The following is a 19,634-nucleotide window of genomic DNA, read 5'->3' as shown; positions in this document are numbered from 1 at the left end:
ATGCTCGACTTGTCAGCAACAGCCACTCCTCGGGGAACATTTGTCGGCTCAACCATGGCGCAAAAGCAAAATGCATTTCAAAGGAATAGAAACTTGAAATAAATGTTACCATTGCCAGCATGCAAATCACAGCTTCCAGCGTGCATATATTATTTAAAAACTTGACATTATTCAAAAGCAGGTATCTTGATAGTAATACAGCTCCAAGATCTGCAATAAAGCAAAATCGTCCTGGCTCTCCCACGTGGCTGAAACCCTATCTGGCTTTAAACGATAGAGCTGCCGATAAGGACCAGGAAGCATTCAATTTCCTTTTATTTTCTTGGCTGCTGCCAACAGTGTGATCCTGAGATGTCCGTATGCACCTGGGTTATGCATATTTAATTTTAATTGGGCTCAGGAGTAAGTTCACGTTCGGGGGCCTGGTCGAGTGCCCTCGCAGTGTGATCCTCACAAACTGTGAGCAAGATCATTCCATGACTGCATGAGATATGGAGGAGAATGACACAAAAGGAATTTAAAGGTTTCTGTCTCTCCCTCTCATGAGGAAGTTACATTTCGAGACAAGCAGTTTGGAATTCTCTGAATGGAATTTGAGCATAAAGGGAATACAAGAGGCTTTTGATTGGGTGAAAACAGACAAAGTGACATGCATTTTGTAACATAAGTATCAGAATTAATCCTGCACTGTCCAGTCAATGTTGGATGAGCTATCTGACACCACGGAACACACTCTAACAAAGGAAGAAGCCTTGGGTCAGGCACCCGACAGTGGAGAAAGCATTACAAATGATTATGCTGAAGGAGAGAGAATCATTCTCTAAGCTGCTATCAAAATGTTACTTCATAAATACAAAGTATGGAACTTTTCGATTCAGAAATACAGTTGAATAATCTGATCAGACAGAAAGATTGGATTTCTGTTTTTCTATTCTTTTGTACTTTAAAAACGTATAAATTAGTACCATTTTTGGGCTCTTGATGTCAGCACTTTTGTCAATAACAAATGATTTTGCAATAATACATACTAAATATAAAATACACCTGAAGGCAATTTAATTTAATACTATTGTTTTTTCTCATGGCTCTTGCTAAACCAATCAAGAGGTAAACCACTTGGCCCCCTTGCATGACAGTACATGGATTATACTAACTACCCAGTTTCCTATACTTAAATAAGATACTGACGGAACTAAGATGTCTGTGTCCTCCAGTCTCGTCCCTCAAAATGAGCACGATCAAAAAACAGGATGCTGTATTACCTTTCCACACCGACCGAAAAGTCAGTTATCGGCCAGCTCACTGGAAACCCGCTGCACCACTATAATGTTATGCACAGAGCAGCCATACATACTTCAGAGCGAAACTTTCTCCTCCATCTCGGAGAACAGAGGTTGGTTTAGCACAGTGGCCTAAACAGCTGACTTGCAATGCAGAGTAAGGCCAGCAGCGCGGGTTCAATTCCTGTACCAGCCTCCCCAAACAGGCGTCGGAATGTGGCGACTAGGGGCTTTTCACAGTAACTTCATTGAAGCCTACTTGTGACAATAAGCGATTATTATTGTTATTATTACATCCTGATGAGAAAGCTGCCAGACAATCTGATTAGCCAGCAGCTCTGTCAAACAAGCAGCACCAGTGTTGAGTGGTGGCCACTGCTGGAATTACAGGCAGTCCCTGAGAAAAAGAGTGACGGATTTCAGACAGATTTGACTGGCAGAGTCCAGCACAATGGGGGCAGCTTTGAGAGGCTGGTGGGCAGAGTTAAAGGGAGGCTTTGATCTTGGAGGATGACGCAGGGAATTTCCTGAAGGAGGTTGCCCCACCTTCCTGCCTGACATTAGGCCTCCACTGGAAACCGCCAGGCTAACTGCCTTGCCTGCATCTTGCCGTGTCACTTACAAACCTCAACAGGCCTCAGGGCTGTCGTGTTGGGTGTTCTGCTGCACAAATGATCCAACACGGCTGTAGATTGTCTTAACAACGGTTACAACTAACTGCTGGCTTGGGTACGTGCTTCACCAGCTAACCATTGGACCCAGTCCTATCACTATCTTAGTGAGGCACTCAGCACATGGTCTATGTCTGAGTGGCACGCTGTGAGCTCTGTGCTCTGAGCTATCTCCTGGTAGAATGAGCGGGAACTGTGGTGTTCCCTGTTTTATAGTGCGTGTGCTCTCATTGGTAATTGGCTGCGATGTTATGTGTGCGCTGGTTGGTCCAACTGCCTGTCCATCAGTGTGTGTGTGATTGCACCATGATATGCTGATTTGGATATCATGACATCCCGCCCTTTCACAAGGATATGTGCCTACATGCTAATAAATAGAAATGTGTACTGAGTGCATCTGAGCATGTGTGTGCAATATTTACAACATGTACCTGAGGCTAAACTATGTACAGAGGAAGGTGTCAGGTGCAACAGAGCAACGAGGTTGTACCAATAACAGAACAAATGCAATCAGCAAATGAGGAGAGAAAACTTCTGGAACAATGAACGACAAGAAAAGAAACTCGTTAACAGTACTGTGAAACAATTCAGTGAGTCCAATGTGCTAACAGGCTTATAAGTCAATGCTCTCAGGTGGGCGACGAATTCGGGTTGACCGTTAGGGTAGCACACCACTCATCGCTCGGATTAATGCTGTGAACCGGCAGCGGCTGGTGGTTCCGACTTGAGGACATCCGGTTCTTGTGGATTAGCGCAATGCGGAAGGGCTCCCTGTCTTCGGTATCGCTGGTCTGCATACTGTCTGGATATGACTCTGTGTAGGGGGGCTGAATCGCCCGCACGTCCCTGCGAGGCTGGCGGAATTGTTGGGAGTTGGCAGGTTGAGCTGCTCGACAGCAGGCAGCGTAGTGGCCCATCCTGCCACAGCAGAGGCATTGTCGCGCTTTGGCCAGACATTGCCGCTTTAAGTGGGCGGAGCCACAGTTGCCGCACGTCGTGACGTCATGGCGTTCGTTGCTCCACCGCGCATGCACGGTGCGGTTCTGCGTAGAGCGCGCCTGCGCATCATGTCCCTCTGCGTCAACGTCCCCTCTTTTGGTGCGTACAAGCGCGGGAGGCCTCGGAAAGCATGCAAAATGGCCGCCCTCATCCAGGCCGCGGGCCGGGAGGAACTCGATCGACTGGACCCGCTCCGCCTCGTAGGACCCGTGCCGTGCCGTTTTGGCCACCTGTATTTGGGTGTACCGGCTGGTCGCGTTCTCATGGAGGACGCAGGTCTCGAGGCGCTTTATTTTTAGGAGCTGCTGGCGTAGGGTGTCCGAGATGACCCCAAAAACTATCTGATCCTGTATCATGGAGTCGGAGGTGGCCTCATAGCCGCAGGACTGTGCGAGGATACGGAGGTGTGTCAAGTAAGATTGGAAAAGCTCATGCTTACCCTGCAAGCACTGCTGGAAGAGGTACCTCTCAAAGCTCTCATTGACTTCCACACTGAAGTGTTCGTCGAACTTGAGAAGCACCGTCTTATATTTTGTTTTGTCCTCGCCTTCCGCGAATGCCAGGGAGTTGTAGATGCGGATGGCGTGTTGCCCCGCTGTGTAGAGGAGGAGGGCGACCTTCCTGGCGTCCGATGCATTCTCCCTGCCTGTGGCTTCTAGGAAGAGCTGGAAGCGCTGTTTAAACAGCTTCCAGTTTACGCTGAGATTACCAGCGATTCGGAGCGGCTGCGGTGGGCTGATGTTTTCCATGGAGCAGGATGCCGGATTTATGAAAGGGTGCAGGTAGGTCTCACAGTCGCTGGTTAACTTCCACTACTGGTATCATGTCGGTTGGGTGTTCTGCTGCACAAATGATCCAACACGGCTGTAGATGGTACAACTCTGTTTTATTGTCTTAACAACGGTTACAACTAACTGCTGGCTTGGGTACGTGCTTCACCAGCTAACCTGTGGACCCAGCCCTATTACTATCTTAGTGAGGCACTCAGCACATGGTCTATGGCTGAGTGGCACGCTGTGAGCTCTGTGCTCTGAGCTATCTCAGGGGCTGTTTAGCACAAGGCTAAATCGCTGGCTTTGAAAGCAGACCAGCAGCATGGTTCAATTCCCGTAACAGCCTCCCCGAACAGGCGCCGGAATGTGGCGACTAGGGGCTTTTCACGGTAACTTCATTTGAAGCCTACTTGTGACAATAAGCAAATTTCATTTCTTCCCTGCCTGAACCTTGGGTATTTTCTTTGGGGCAGCACGGTAGCCTTGTGGATAGCACAATTGCTTCACAGCTCCAAGGTCCCAGGTTCGATTCTGGCTTGGGTCACTGTCTGTGCAGAGTCTGCACATCCGCCCCGTGTGTGCGTGGGTTTCCTCCGGGTGCTCCGGATTCCTCCCACAGTCCAAAGATGTGCGGGTTAGGTGGATTGGCCATGATAAATTGCCCTTAGTGTCCAAAGTTGCCCTTGGTGTTGGGTGGGGTTGTGGGGATGGGGTGGCGGTGTTGACCTTGGGTGGGGTGCTCTTTCCAAGAGCCGGTGCAGACTCGATGGGCCGAATGGCCTCCTTCTGCACTGTAAATTCTATGATCTCCTGGTAGAATGAGCGGGAACTGTGGTGTTCCCTGTTTTATAGTGCGTGTGCTCTCACTGGTGATTGGCTGCGATGTTATGTGTGTGCTGGTTGGTCCAACTGCCTGTCCATCAGTGCGTGTGTGATTGCACCATGATATGCTAATCTGGGTGAAGGGCAGGTGGATTGTATGATGCCTTCCCCTCCACCAAAAGTAGTAGGTGCAAAATTCTTCTCGAGCATGATGCAAACCTGGCTGCTGGTCAGTAAATCTCATGGAAAAGTTTCAAGATCTCATTACATTTCATACCCTATTCCGATAATACTGTTTTCAGTTACCTCCTTTTGGGTTATCCGTTAGCCAGGATCTCTTTCAAGCTCACATCAGCTGCATTACATGTACTGTGCCAGGGTGCATCTGTATTCTTGATTAAATCGCCTTTCTGGGAAGAACAAGGTAAGAACTTGACCACAATCTGCACTTATTCATGCACAGATTTGTTTCAAATCACTAGCTTTCACCTGATGAAGGAGCTGCGCTCTGAAAGCTAGTGATTCAAAACAAACCAGTTGGACTTTAACCTGGTGTTGTAAGAGTTCTTACTTATTGATGCAAGTGGCACATAGTGAAGGATTGGTTCTCAGCAGTCTGAAATGTGGCATCAACGTGAAGCTGATAAGTTTTATTTATTCCAGTGCTGCATATGCCCTGATACAAGTGAAACAAAGAATATTAAAGACATGCCAACTCCTCAAGATAAGATTGATCTTGGGGCGGCATGTGGTGCAGTGGTTCGCACTGGGACTAGGGCGCTGAGGACCCGGGTTCGAATCCCAGCTCTGGGTCACTGTGTGGAATTTGCACATTCTCCCTGTGTCTGCGTGGGTTTCACCCCCACAACCCAAAGACGTGCAGGTTAGGTGGATTGACCATGCTAAATTGCCCCTTTGGAGAAAAATAATTGGGTACTCTAAATTTAAAAAAAAAAGATAAGATTGATCTTTAAAGCTGTCTCGGTCTCTTTAATGTCCTGTCTCCAGACATTCCCAATTCACTCAAAACTCACACTCGCTAAAGGAATTGTTGAAAATGGATGTGCCTTTCTTGTGGCACAAAAACCATCAATACCTCTTTGAAGCATTGACATTTTCATCACCAGACGCATCAACATTGCAATTTTACAATAGCAGGGAAACAACTACATTGGAGATGGATGGCTCAGAAATAAAGTCTGGGAGCATGCATACTGCAAAAAGGCAAACCAATTACATTTGCTTCAAAATACGTTCACAATACAATTCAATTACTCTAAGACTGAGTGGGAAACATTGGGCGGGTTTCTTCATCCGGCTGCGCCAGATTTCTGGTTCAGCACGCCGGCAGGATGCTCTGTTTCACCGGCTGGTCAATGGGGTTTCTCATCGTGGTGCAGCCCCACACCGTTGGGAAACTTCCAGGCTGCGGGCAAAGTGGAGCATGCCGATGACAGAGAATCCAGCCCATTAGCTTTGGTGGTATACAGAACTAGGGGGCACAGTTTCAGAATAGGCGATTTCCCATTTCACACCAATTTATGGAAAATTCCTTCTTTCAGCGGTGGTTAATCTTTGGAATGTTTTTATCTGGCGGCTGGGTCATTGAATATGCCCAAGGCTGAGTTGACAGGTTTTCAATCTACAAGGGAATCATGGTAATGGGGATAGCACATAGAACACAGAACATTGAATTTACAGTGCAGAAGGAGGCCATTCAGCCCATTGAGTCTGCACCAGCCCTTGGAAAGAGCACCTCACTTAAGCCCACACCTCCACGCTATCCCTGTAAACCAGTAACCCCACCTAACCTTTTTGGACAGTAAGATCAATTTTATCATGGCCAATCCACCTAACCTGCACATCTTTGGACTGTCGGAGGAACCGGAGCACCCGGAGGAAAGCCAAGCAGACACGGGGAGAATGTGCAGACTCCACACAGACACTGACTCAAGCCGGGAATCGAACCTGGGACCCTGGCGCTGTGAAGCAACCATGCTAAGCACTGAGCTACCGTGTTACCCATGCAGGAATGGGGATTTGAAGCCACAATCAGATCAACCATGAAGCCATGTGACAGGCCAGGTTTGAGGAGCTGAATGGACAACTCCTGTTTCTATTTCTTACATTCTTATATTCTCAAGAAATATTACGTATGTTTGTACCCATATAACCTTTTTTAAAAGGAATATATACACAATTCATTTTCACTCACTTGGGTACCACAAAAAATGAGTAAGGAGTATAAGGCAAGCAAGAGGTGTTATGTTTTCTTTGAAAGGTTTTCCTCATAGGAATGCCTGCTGTTACTTCACAGTTATAACAGAAGCACTGCTTAGTCTCCACGTTCTCTTTATACCCATTATGATTGTCATTAATGTCACATGTGGAGCAGTTTTGAATATGTACTTTTATTTTTTATCTAGAACTAGAGAAATTCATTCTGATGGTTGGATCTGTTGAGTATTAGAATTCTTTCCTTTTACCTCTGCCACCTTGATCTGAATCTTGTCTATATTTCTGGATAAAGCCTTCTACAATTTCAAGCTTTAGCTTTGAAGTAAAGAGTTTCATTCAAATTAAGTTCAGTTATAAATAGATACTGATCCAGAGTACAAAATTGTCAATGATTGACACTAAATTGGAATTTACATTTACTAACAGTATCGCAATAATTAACTTTTCCTCAGTATAGCAATCAACCACCCTCACCCTAACTCTTAACATGGCACTATTCATACAGCACAACTTTAGAAGAGACGATGACTGCACTGCACCATAGAATGACACAATTGACTTTATGTCAGATAAATTATGTTCTTTTTGAGTTAATGAGGCTGTCAAGGTACACTTGGTGGTGCACTGATCTGACCTTCATGGTGTTGATTTCTGTAATTCTTGCACTCCTGGACACTTGTGATTAAAACGTAGTCATTTTCTTTGTGTCTCCTGTGATTAAGCAGTTCGGGGGTCAAAGTGCTCCAGCCAGTGGAGAATCTCACCTGGTCCCCTCGAGTGTTAGGAACATACCATTCCTTAGTACGTCGAAAAATGTTTTTTGGGAATCAGGTTTTTTATGCCTTTCCATGGCCCACCGGGATCCTCACTGCAACTTGGAGGGGCGGGACGTAATCTCTCAGGCAGGTCCCACACCTCTGAGAACGCATTGCCCTTTTTAAAAAGTGCTCCAATCTCCATGAGCTGCTGCAGTAGCCGCTTCCCCCCCGCCAGCCCCCCAAGCCCTCCCTGCCAACTGCAGGCAGGGCACCAGTCCATCCTAAGCTCTGACAATGCCCCCCCCCCCCTCACAACCCCTCTTGATCTCCCTAGGCCCCACTTCAGCCCCCCCTCAGAACCCCCTTCAGACCCTGCAACTTGGCAGTACCAACCTGAGTCATTGCAGATTGAGAAGTGGCAAGGTGGTAAGAAGCACCCAATAATTGCTGCCAGGGTGTCAAAGGGTGCCTTTCATGGGTGGTGGGAGGTCAACGTTTGTGCTGGAGGGTCTCGGAACAGGGGTTTTCCCTGGGATCGGGCTCCATTGACTGCTCTCCCTATGCAGCGTTTAAACCCATTAAGTAGTCACTCACTATGTAAAAGTTAAAATTTTCACATAATTAAGAGAAAGTGTGAACAAACAAAGAACAGAGAAAATTACAGCACAGGAACAGGCCCTTCGGCCCTCCAAGCCTGTGCCGATCATGCTGGCCCGTCTAAACTAAAATCTTCTGCACTTCCGGGGTCCGTATCCCTCTATTTTCATCCTATTCATGTATTTGTCAAGATGCCCCTTAAACGTCACTATCGACCCTGCTTTCACCACCTCCTCCGGCAGTGAGTTCCAGGCACCCACTGATGTGTTGGGTGTTCTGGATCACATACCGGTCACCAACATTTGAAATAGTGCAACTCTATTTTATTAAACCATCAACTGTTTAAACATACTCAGACTGTGGATTAATACGATACTAGCTTTAACTAAAGACCTTTGCCTGGTCATAACCAGTCGATGCACTCAGCACATGGTGAATGTTTGTGTTGCAGGCTGTGAGCTCTGTCCTCTGTCCTCCCTGCCACTCGAATGAGCGGGAACTCTGATGCCCCCTGTCTTTATCATGCGTGTGCTTTCACTGGTGATTGGCTGCGGTGTTGTGTATGTTGATTGGTCCCACTGTGTGTCCATCAGTGTGTGTGTCTGCACCATGATATGCTGGTGTATATTATGACGTCCCTCCTTTTATAAAAAAATGTGCCTGCGTGACAATAAATAGAGTATGGTGAATGTTCCTGATTATGTGTGTGCGAAATATTTACAGGACTATGTACATAAAAACTAAGCTATTTACATGGGAAGGTGCCTGGTGCAGAAAAACAGTGTGTCACAAGAATAACGAGATGAACACTATATACAAACCACTTGAATGATTAAACTGAAGAACAGAACAGATCATATAGTCCAAAAGTCCACAAAGTTCACAAATTAAGTCTCTGAGGTGGGCGACAAATTCTGGTTGACCACCTCAAGGGTGGGTCGGCAGCCGTCGGCTGAGGAGCGAGCTGGACTGCGTCAGAGTGAGGAGGATGCAGAGTGACCGGAATCTCAGCATAGTCCAGGTCAGGGGCAACAGGAGGGCGTGGCAATGGTGGAGGATCACGTAGCGAGCGCGGAACGAGACGAAGGGCATGTCGATTGCGGCGCGGAATGGAGCCGTCCTGCAGACGAACCAGGAACGAGTGGGGAGCCACCTGCCGAAGAACCACAGCAGTTGCAGACCAGCCACCATCTGGAAGGTGGATGCGGACATTGTCATCTGGAGCCAGAGCAGGGAGATCAGCTGCACGGGCGCCATGAGCCGCCTTGTGCTGTGCATGAGACAGTTGCATTCGTTGAAGGACCGGAACGTGGTCGAGGTCTGGGACGTGAATGGATGGCACCGTCGTCCTCAGGGTGCGACCCATGAGCAGCTGGGCTGGCGACAGGCCAGTGGACAGTGGGGCCGAGTGATAGGCCAGCAGGGCGAGGTAGAAGTTGGATCCCGCATCGGCAGCCTTGCAGAGGAGCCGTTTTACTATGTGGACGCCCTTCTCCACTTTGCCGTTGGATTTGGCATACAGGGGACTGGATGTCACATGCACAAAGTTGTACCTGTTGACAAAGTTGGACCATTCCTGGCTCGCATAGCAGGGGCCATTGTCCGACATCACAGTGAGTGGGATGCCGTGTCGAGCAAAGGTGTCCTTATAGGCACGAATGACTGCAGACGATGTGATGTCGTGTAAACGTACCACCTCCGGGGAGTTAGAAAAATAGTCTACAATCAGAACATAGTCCCTGCCCAGCGCGTGGAAGAGGTCGATTCCGACCTTGGAGCAAGGTGACGTGACCAACTCATGGGCTGTAGGGTTTCACGTGGTTGGGCCGGCTGGAAACACTGACAGGTGGGGCAGTTGAGCACTGTGTTGGCGATGTCGTCATTGATGCCGGGCCAGTACCCTGCCTCTCGGGCCCGTCGGTGGCAATTCTCCACACCAAGATGGCCCTCGTGTAGCTGTTCCAAGACGAGCTGGCGCATGCTGTGCGGGATGACAATGCGGTCCAGTTTCAGGAGAACACCATTAACTACCGTCAGATCATCAAGATGTTGTAGAATTGCGGGCATTGGCCCTTGAGCCACCCGTCTGTTAGGTGGCGCATGACACGCTGTAGCAGGGGGTCAGCCGCTGTCTTGCGGTGAATTTGGACGAGGCGTGCATCCGTGGCAGGTAGATTGGAGGCCACGAAGGCTACATGGGCGTCAACTTGGCAGACAAATTCCGCTGGGTCACACGGAGTGTTGACTGCCCTGGAGAGAGCGTCGGCAATGATTAGGTCTTTGCCCGGGGTGTATACCAGCTGGAAGTCGTATCGCCAGAGCTTGAGCAGAATGCGCTGGAGGCGAGGCGTCATGTCGTTCAAGTCTTTTTGTATTATGTTGACCAGCGGGCGATGGTCGGTCTCAACGGTGAATTGGGGAAGGCCGTACACATAATCATGAAACTTGACGACACCGGTCAACAGGCCCAGGCATTCCTTTTCCATCTGAGCATAGCGCTGTTCCGTGGGGGTCATGGCACATTACGCATATGCAATGGGGGCCCATGATGAGGCCTCATCGCGTTGCAGGAGCACTGCCCCAATGCCAGATTGGCTGGCATCGGTCAAAATTTTTGTCTCTTTCGCTGGATAAAAAAAAGCCAATACCGGGGCCGTGGTGAGTTTGGTTTTGAGTTCTCTCCATTCGCGCTCTTGGGCAGGAAGCCATTGGAAGTCTGTCGTCTTCCTGACCAGGTTCCTGAGAGCCGTGGTATGAGAGGCGAGGTTAGGGATGAACTTCCCTAGGAAGTTGACCATGCCCAGAAATCGGAGGACCGCCTTCTTGTCCTCTGGCATTTTCATAGCTGTGATAGCAGCCACCTTGTCCGCATCCGGTCGCACACCCAACTGAGATGTGGTCCCCTGGGAACTTGAGTTCCGTCTGACCAAAGGGGCATTTGGCTCTGTTGAGACGTAGGCCCTGCTCCCGTATGCGTTTGAACACGACTGACATGCTCCTGAGGGGTGGTGGACCAAATGATTATGTCATCGACATAGACGTGAACACCTTCAATGCCTTCCATCATTTGTTCCATGATCCTGTGGAGCACTTCTGAAGCCGATATGATTCCAAACGGCATCCTGTTGTAACAATATCTGCCAAAGGGGACGTTGAAGGTACACAGTTTCCTGCTGGATTTGTCGAGCTGGATTTGCCAGAATCCTTTCGCGGCATAGCATAGCATAGAATTTACAGTGCAGAAGGAGGCCATTCGGCCCATCGAGTCTGCACCAGCTCTTGGAAAGAGCACCCTACCCAAGGTCAACAACTCCACCCTATCCCCACAACCCTGCAACCCAACCCAACACTAAGGGCAATGTTGGACACTAAGGGCAATTTATCACGACTGATCCACCTAACCTGCACATCTTTGGATTGTGGGCGGAAACCAGAGCACCCGGAGGAAACCCACGCACACACGGGGAGGACGTACAGACTCCGCACAGACACTGACCCAAGCCAGAATCGCACCTGGGACCCTGGAGCTGTGAAGCAATTGTGCTATCCACAATGCTACCGTGCTGCCCAAAGACGTCGAGTTTGGCGCGAGCCATCTCGCATGTGATCTCTTCGCACTTGGGGATTGGATAATGCTCCCTCATGATATTGAGATTCAGATCCTTGGGATCAATGCAAATTCTGAGCTCGCTGGAAGGCTTTTTTACACACACCATGGAACTGGCCCAGTCGGTTGGTTCCGTAACTCCGGAGATCACTCCCTGGTCTTGGAGGTCCTGCAGCTGCTGCTTGAGGCGGTCCTTGAGGGGTGCTGGGACTCTGCGAGGTACATGCACCACAGGTGTGGCGTTCTGTTTGAGTAAGATCTTGTAAGTATATGGGAGCGTGCCCATGCCTTCGAAGACGTTGCGGTGCTGGTCAATGATGGCGTCGAGTTGCGCCCTGAAGTCAGCGTCCTGAAAGGCAGACGTGTCAACAGGAGGAGAGAGTGGACTCTTTGAACGAGGTTCAGCAGCTTGAACGCCTGTGCGCCAAGCAGAGAGTCCTTCGAGGAGCCCACGATCTCGAAAGGAAGGATGGCTTTTCGTGACTTGTGCGTCACTTCAAGTTGGCACGAGCCGGTAGCAGGAATGATGTTGCCATTGTAGTCCAATTGCTGGCAGGCCGATGGAAGAATGGTTGGTTTGACATGAAGGCTTTGGAAAGCAGACCACGCCATGAGATTGGCGGAGGCACCAGTGTCCAGGCGGAATCGTATTTGGGACCGGTTGACCGTCAGGGTGGCACACCACTCATCGTCTGGATCGATACTGTATGCCGACAGCGGCTGGTGTCTTTGCTTCGGGGACAGCCTGTTTTTTGTCACAACACCGACTCAAAAAGGCGCCTTCGGGTCCTCGGTGTCACTGCTGTGTGGGAGGTCTGCATCGGATTCGGTGACCGTGGGTTGAATTGCCCGAACATTCCTGCGAGGCTGGCTGAAGCGATATGAATTGGAAGGCTGAGCTGCTCGACAGCAGGCAGCATAGTGGCCAAGTCTTCCACATCGTAGGCATTGTCGAGATGTTACGGGGCATTGCCGCTTTAAATGGGCGGAGCCACAGTTGCCGCACTTCGTGACATCAGCACGTTCGCTGCGCCACCGTGCATGCGCGGTGCGGTCGTACGTGGTGCGCACCTGCGCATTACTTTCCTCAACGTCGCTGTCCCCTTGTTTGGTGCGTACAAGCATGGGAGTCCGCGAAAAGTGCGCGAAATGGCCGCCCTCATCCTGGAGGTGCTCAATCACTTGGACCCGTTCCGCCTCGTGGGGACCTTGCCGGCCGTTTCAGCCGCTTGGATATGGGAATACCGACTCATGGCGTTTTCATGTAAGACCCAGGTCTCGATGGCGGTCGCTAGGGTGAGTTGCTTTACTTTGAGGATCTGCTGACGTAGGGGGTCCGACTGAACACCGAAAACGATCTTGTCACGTATCATGGAGTCGGAGGTGGGCCCGTAGCTGCAAGATTGCGCAAGGATGCGGAGGTGCGTTAGAAAGGATTGGAAAGGTTCACCCTTAACCTGCAAACGCTGTTGGAACACGTAGCACTCAAAACTTTCATTCACCTCTACGCTGCAGTGAGTGTCAAACTTGAGGAGGACCGTCTTGAACTTTGTTTTATCTTCATAATCCGCAAAGGTGAGAGAATTGAAAATGTGGATGGCATGGTTCCCGGCCGTGGATAGGAGGAGAGCAATCTTCCTGGTATCCGAGGCGTCCTCCCTGTCCATGGCTTCGAGGAAGAGCTGGAAGCGCTGTTTGAAAATCTTCCAGTTGGCCCCGAGGCTGCCAGTGATGCGAAGCGGCGGCGGCGGGCTGATGTTGTCCATGTTGCAGGATGACGGAATGCTGGCGGAAGGCAGATCACTTGCAAGTAGGTCTAAGAAGTGCTAGTATCCCACCACCCCTGGTATCATGATGTGTTGGGTGTTCTGGATCACATACAGGTCACCAACACTTGAAATAGTGCAACACTATTTTATTAAACCATCAACTGTTTAAACATACTCAGACTGTGGGTTAATACGATACTAACTTTAACTAAAGACCTTTGCCTGGTCCTAACCAGTCGATGCACTCATCACATGGTGAATGTCTGTGTTGCAGGCTGTGAGCTCTGTCCTCCTAGCTAGCTGCTACTCGAAAGAGCGGGAACTCTGATACTCTGATGCCCCCTGTCTTTATAGTGCGTGTGCTCTCACTGGTCATTGGCTGCAGTGTTGTGTATGTTGATTGGTCCCACTGTGTGTCCATCAGTGTGTGTGTCTGCACCATGATATGCTGGTGTATATTATGACACCCACTACCCTCTGTGTAAAAAACTTGCCTCGTACATCTCCTCTAAACCTTGCCCCTCACACCTTAAACCTACGCCCCCGAGTAATTGACCCCTCTACCCTGGGAAAAAGCCTCTGACTATCCAAACAGATATGTTCATCTGTTTCCCAAAACCATTCAGACAGTCACGCATTATCTCAAAATACACATGGCTAATAATAAAATGAAAATGGTCTCAACTGCACCCCTAAAACCTTTAAACAATGTTGGCATGTAAAAAATAAAGTCACCTGATTGATTGATTGATATTTATTGACACATGTACCGAAATACAGTGAAAAGTATTTTTCTGCAGCCAAGGGAACGTACACAGTACGTACATAGTAGACAAAAGAATAATCGACAAAGTACATTGACAGTGGTGTATCAACAAATAGTGATTAGTTACAGTGCGAAACAAGGCCAAACAAGAGCGGCATAGGGCGTCGTGAATAGTGTTCTTCCAGGGAACAGATCAGCCCAAGGGAGAGTCGTTGAGGAGTCTGGTAGCTGTGGGGAAGAAGCTGTTCCTATGTCTGGATGTGCGGGTCTTCAGACTTCTGTATTTTCTGGCTGATGGAAGGGTCTGGAAAAGGGCACTGTCTGGGTGTGAGGGGTCTCTGACAATTCTGCCTTCCTTCCTGAGGCAGCGGAAGGTGTATACAGAATCAATGGGAGGATGGTAAGTTTGTGTAATGTGTTGGGCTGTGTTCACCACACTCTTCAGTTTCTTGCGATCTTGGGCCGAGCAGTTGCCATACCAAGCTGTAATGCAGCCAGATAGGATGCTCTCTCTGTCACATCTGTAGATGTTTGTGAGAGTCGATGCAGACATGCCAAATTTCTTTAGCTTCTGTAGGAAGTAGAGATGTTGTTGGGATTTCTTGACTGTTGCACCAATGTGAGTGGACCAGGACAGACTGTTGGTGGTGGTGACCCCCAGGAACTTAAAGCTATCGACCATCTCTACTTCTGAGCCATTGATGCAGATGGGGATGTGTGTCGTGCTACGCTTCCTGAAGTCGATGATCAGCTCCTTAGTCTTTCCAGCATTTAGAGAGATGTGGTTTTCAGTACACCATGCAACCAAGTGATCTATCTCCCTTCTGTAGTCTGATTCATCTTTGTTTGTGATACGACCCACCACAGTTGTATCATCTGCAAACTTATAGATTGAATTGGAGTTGATAAAGTGAAAAATATCTCATTTGTACCTCTAAAACCTTGAAGACGTCTGTCAGTAAATCAAGTTTAAAGGTCTGTGAGATGAAGGTGAAAGATGTGCCTTTAAAGTGGTGGAAATCTTGAAGTGGTTTTAACACAGTCAATTCCATTGTCTTTTGAAGTATTGGAGGCACAATGTATGATTAGGAGGCTGAATGCTTTGAACTGAATTGTTTACATTGAAATTCACACTCCATTGCCTGCAAAACGCATTGTGATTGGCAGTTCCCTGAAACTTCAAAGCAATGAATCAGATTGTTTATTTTTATAGATATTCAGGAATCCATTAAATCAGGGAAGTAGCTGTTTCTCTTGGCAATTATTTTTATGAGTCTGCCTCTTTGTTCTGGAGTGCTCCCTAGAATGTGAAGGGGCAGCCCCCATACCTGTTCTTTCCTCAGGAACAAAGAGGCAGGCTCATATGAAAAATGCGGTCAGAGAAACAGCCAGCGGGAGTATCATCATAGAATTTACAGTGCAGAAGGAGGCCATTCGGCCCATAGAGTCTGCACCGGCTCTTGGACCCAAGCCCACACCTCCACCCTATCCCCATAACCCAGTAACCCCACCCAACACTAAGGGCAATTTTGGACACTAAGGGCAACTTAGCATGGCCAATCCACCTAACCTGCACATCTTTGGACTGTGGGAGGAAACCGGAGCACCCGGAGGAAACCCACGCACACACAGGGAGGACGTGCAGAGTCCTCCCAGAGAGTGACCCAAGCCGGGAATCGGACCTGGGACCCTGGAGCTGTGAAGCAATTGTGCTAACCACTATGCTATCTCAGATAGGGGAGGGGGGTGGCAGAGAATTCCACCTAACTGATTAATGGCACGCCCTGCCTGCCAATGACATGCAAAACAGAATGTGAGCTCAAATGAGCTATTTCCATGGTCCCGTGGTTCGGGCCGGGAAGCCTGACTGGACTGTTGGGAAGCGTGCTATGGTCAGCAGGTGGGCATGGAGATTCATGATCCGTTTGTTGCCCAGCGTGAATCCTGATTTTGGCCCGCCGCAGGATTCTACAGGTGTAAGTGGGGTTACTGGGTTACAGGGATAGGGTAGAGGCGTGGGCTTGAGTCGGGTGCTCTTTCCAAGGGCCGGTGCAGACACGATGGGCCGAATGGCCTCCTTCTGCACTGTAAATTCTATGATTCTGTGATTCCCTGTTCCATCAGGATTCAAATCTTAGCGGCAGGGAGTGGGGAATCCCGGCCTATATTTATTATACCATCTCATCATTTCTATCAATGAAATTAAAATCTATTCACAGGCTTACACCATGCTTGAACTTATTTTTTCAATGAAACACTTAAAAAAACAATGTTCTCCATTTTAAATTTAAAAAGATACAATATTGTATTGGTAATTACTTGTTAATGAGTGATAGATAGTTAAGACTACAGCATTAACAAAATGCATTCTCTGTAGCAAACAGTTAGGTAGAAAACAAACTATGTATTTGAATGTAGCCTCATATATTGGAACAGAATTTCCTTTAGGACATTTTAGGGCATGGTACACTCAAAAAAATTAAGATGTAAGTTTGTGCTGCTTTGCAAATAATACAAATTGTATACAATTTATTGGAGGTCTAATGTTGTCATTGATTTTTAAAAATTCACTCATGGGATGTGGGTGTCACAGACAAGGTGAGAATTTATTGCCCATCCTTAATTGCCCTTGCACTGTGTGACTTGCCAGGCCATTTCAGAGGGCAATTAGGAGTCAACCACACTAAAGGTTTGTGTCAAGAAAAATGCATGGCTAGAAGTTTAGTTCATCTTATTTGTGTGTTTTAGTATCATTTAAAGGGTTTTGAGTCACGCTGAGACATCTGGGAATTTTAGGAGAGAGGATTGGCTGCTAGCTAAGTCCATCCAAATGACTTCACGAGCTATGCAACAGAGCACATTGCATCAAGGGGTGCCTGGGTCAGCCCAAATAGCAGCTTGCAGCTGGGGGGGGGGGGGGGGGGGGGTCAATTCATAACCAAAAGTCTGTAGTTGTTGAAACAGCAGCCAGCAACATCAGCCAGCAAACAGCAGCCAGCAAGACAGGGTTTAAAAAGGACACAAGGATTGGACAAGGAGTTACAAAAGGATCCTTACACTATGTGTAGAATTGCCTAATGATTAAAGTAGCTGCATAACATTAAATGTTATATTTTAAGAAAAGTAATTTGTCTCCTGGACATTATACTTGGCCTGAAAACCCCATTCCTGGTGCTTTTTTCCCCACAGTGTGTTCATACTTGGAATAGGTTGTGTGGAACATGAAAGTAGCTCCCCTCAGACAGCCTGTCTCAAGATTGGAGAGATAGGAAATGAGCAGCATGCCCACCAGCATATGAAAGAGAAAGGACATGGCATAATGTTAGATTAATGTCTTTCATTGGACTTCTTTCCAATATGTGAGCTATCTTCTCTTTTTCAAATGCTGAAGGAATTGCATTACATTTTGTTCCATTTTAATTTTGTGCGTTCCTTACAACTGTCTCCATTATTACAAATTGGCTCCGCTCTCATCCTTACTTGATTTTAAAATCCCATTGCATGTAAAGGACAAACACTAATGGAGTCATTAGTCTCCAGACGTATGGCTGAGTGACTTTCATATTTTAGGCACTGGCAGCTTTGCTCAGTTGAGCACAATCAAAATCTGGTTATTGTATTAAGTAATCTCATAACTTACCTGCATTATAATTCAAGGAAGATGTTACTTTAAGACGACTACTGCAAATAGAAATATGGACATAGTTAACAGCTGTTAAAATTGATGTCTCAATTATGGAAATATGAATTGCCTCCAATATGAAGCAAATTATTTCTAATTTTCCTGCCTTTGAATAATTATTTTATTAGTGGATATTTATTTCCAAGCTCATAAATTGTTACATATTAACTATCACAGTGGAAACATAAATTATTATTCATTCAAAAAAATCCTGTAAAGTTTTTTAACTGCAGGTCTAAAGTTGGGTGCTGGTGTGACACATCAGTCAGGAGAAAGGAAGAATTGTACAAATAGGTGGAAACATTTTTGGTTTGAAAAGCTGCCACATATAATAAAAATTTTAAACAATCTTATTTCTCTAGTATCTCTGATGCAAGCTTGGCAGATAAACCAACCAGCAGGGTAGCGGTAAACCAGGAGGACCTCCAACAAAATATTTACAAAGATTAATCTCTCAGTTAGCAATTAAAATGTTTATCATCGGATTCAACTTTGATTCAGAGAGGTACCAGGACAAATGTCCATGAGAAGTAAGGTGCCTGACCAGGAACATTTTCACAGAGTTAAAATCTAACCCTCGTAACCCAATAAAACATAAACGATCAGATGCTACTTCTCGTTTGTTCTATTATTTTTTTTAAACAGCTGAATGTATGCACCATACTGTGGTCATTTAATTCTTTACCCATGTTGTACTGGTTTTGTTCACATTATGCAGTACATAAGTTGCTCCTGGCAGTTAAAGAAGTTAGTGCGAGAAACAGCCCGGAAAGAGGCGGACCTGGAGAATTAAAACAACGGGAAAAGGGAGAGCAGCTTCAGAGTGAGAAACAGTGCGAAGAGTTAAAACAACGGGAAAAGGGAGAGCAACTTCAGAACGTGAAACAGTGCGGAGAGTTAAAACAATGGGAAAAGCGAGAGCAACTTCAGAGCAAGAAACAGTGCAGAGAGAGGTTGACCCAGAGAGTTAAAACAGTGGGGGGTTGGAGGGGCGCACCGTAAAAAGGGTGGGGAAAAGCAAAGAGTAACGTCATAGGAACGTGGTAAGTCCATTGGCTGGTAATTTGAAATGAAATTAAATGAAAATCGCTTATTGTCACAAGTAGGCTTCAAATGAAGTTACTGTGAAAAGCCCCTAGTCGCCACATTCCGGCGCCTGTTCGGGTATGCTGGTACGGAAATTGAACAGTGCTGCTGGCTGCCTTGGTCTGCTTTCAAAGCCAGGCTGCATTACCAATTCTAATTTACTTTCAGTTAGAGGTAAAAAGGAGAAATATTTTACAGGTTAGGAAGACTAAAAACCAACTGGAAATGCAAATTAAAGAAGCATATTAAAATCTAATAAATAAAATAGAGATGCAGAGCTCGGTGATGTGTTATTCCTGCATGATGTGGGAGTTGGTGAACCCCATTGTGGTTCCGAGTGAGCATCTGTAGCAAGCGTTGGTTGCTTCAGCTCAGAGTTGATGAGCTGGGGTCTGAGCTTTGAATGCTGCGACACATCAATGAGGGGGAGAGTTACCGAGACGTTATGTTTCAGGAGGCAGTTACACCCCTTAGATTAACTGCCTTGAATTTGGCTAGTGGTCAGGGACAGGCTGCGAGTGAGGCACGTGGAGGGATCCAGCAGGTAGGGTTGCAGGAGCCTCAGCCCTTGTCCTTGTCCAACAGG

General features: G+C 47.4%; 1 protein-coding gene across 5 annotated transcripts in view; it reads right to left on the bottom strand.

Annotated features, from left to right (window-relative positions):
* Nucleotides 1-4,898: 4,898 nt before the first annotated feature.
* Nucleotides 4,899-19,634, bottom strand: part of LOC140407184 (uncharacterized) — a 37,625-nt gene continuing 22,889 nt past the window's right edge. For 2 of the 5 annotated variants that reach the window (XR_011939510.1, XR_011939509.1), the window contains exons 2-3: nucleotides 17,921-17,961; nucleotides 14,266-15,457 (exon numbers count right to left, since the gene is read on the bottom strand). Coding sequence is in view for 2 of the 5 variants with exons in the window: in XM_072494858.1 (XP_072350959.1) it covers nucleotides 14,474-15,163; nucleotides 17,921-17,926 (696 nt within the window). In the remaining 3 variants the exon portion in view is untranslated. Of the gene's footprint in view, nucleotides 4,956-14,265; nucleotides 15,458-17,920; nucleotides 17,962-19,634 lie in introns of those variants that run through there. The other 3 variants (XM_072494858.1, XM_072494857.1, XR_011939511.1) reach the window with 2 other exon arrangements.

The sequence above is a fragment of the Scyliorhinus torazame genome, unplaced genomic scaffold, assembly GCF_047496885.1.
Source record: "Scyliorhinus torazame isolate Kashiwa2021f unplaced genomic scaffold, sScyTor2.1 scaffold_1294, whole genome shotgun sequence".
In the NCBI taxonomy this organism is placed as follows: Eukaryota; Metazoa; Chordata; class Chondrichthyes; order Carcharhiniformes; family Scyliorhinidae; genus Scyliorhinus; species Scyliorhinus torazame.
Note: the sequence above shows the minus strand (reverse complement) of the source record. Positions and strands in the feature narration are given on the sequence as shown.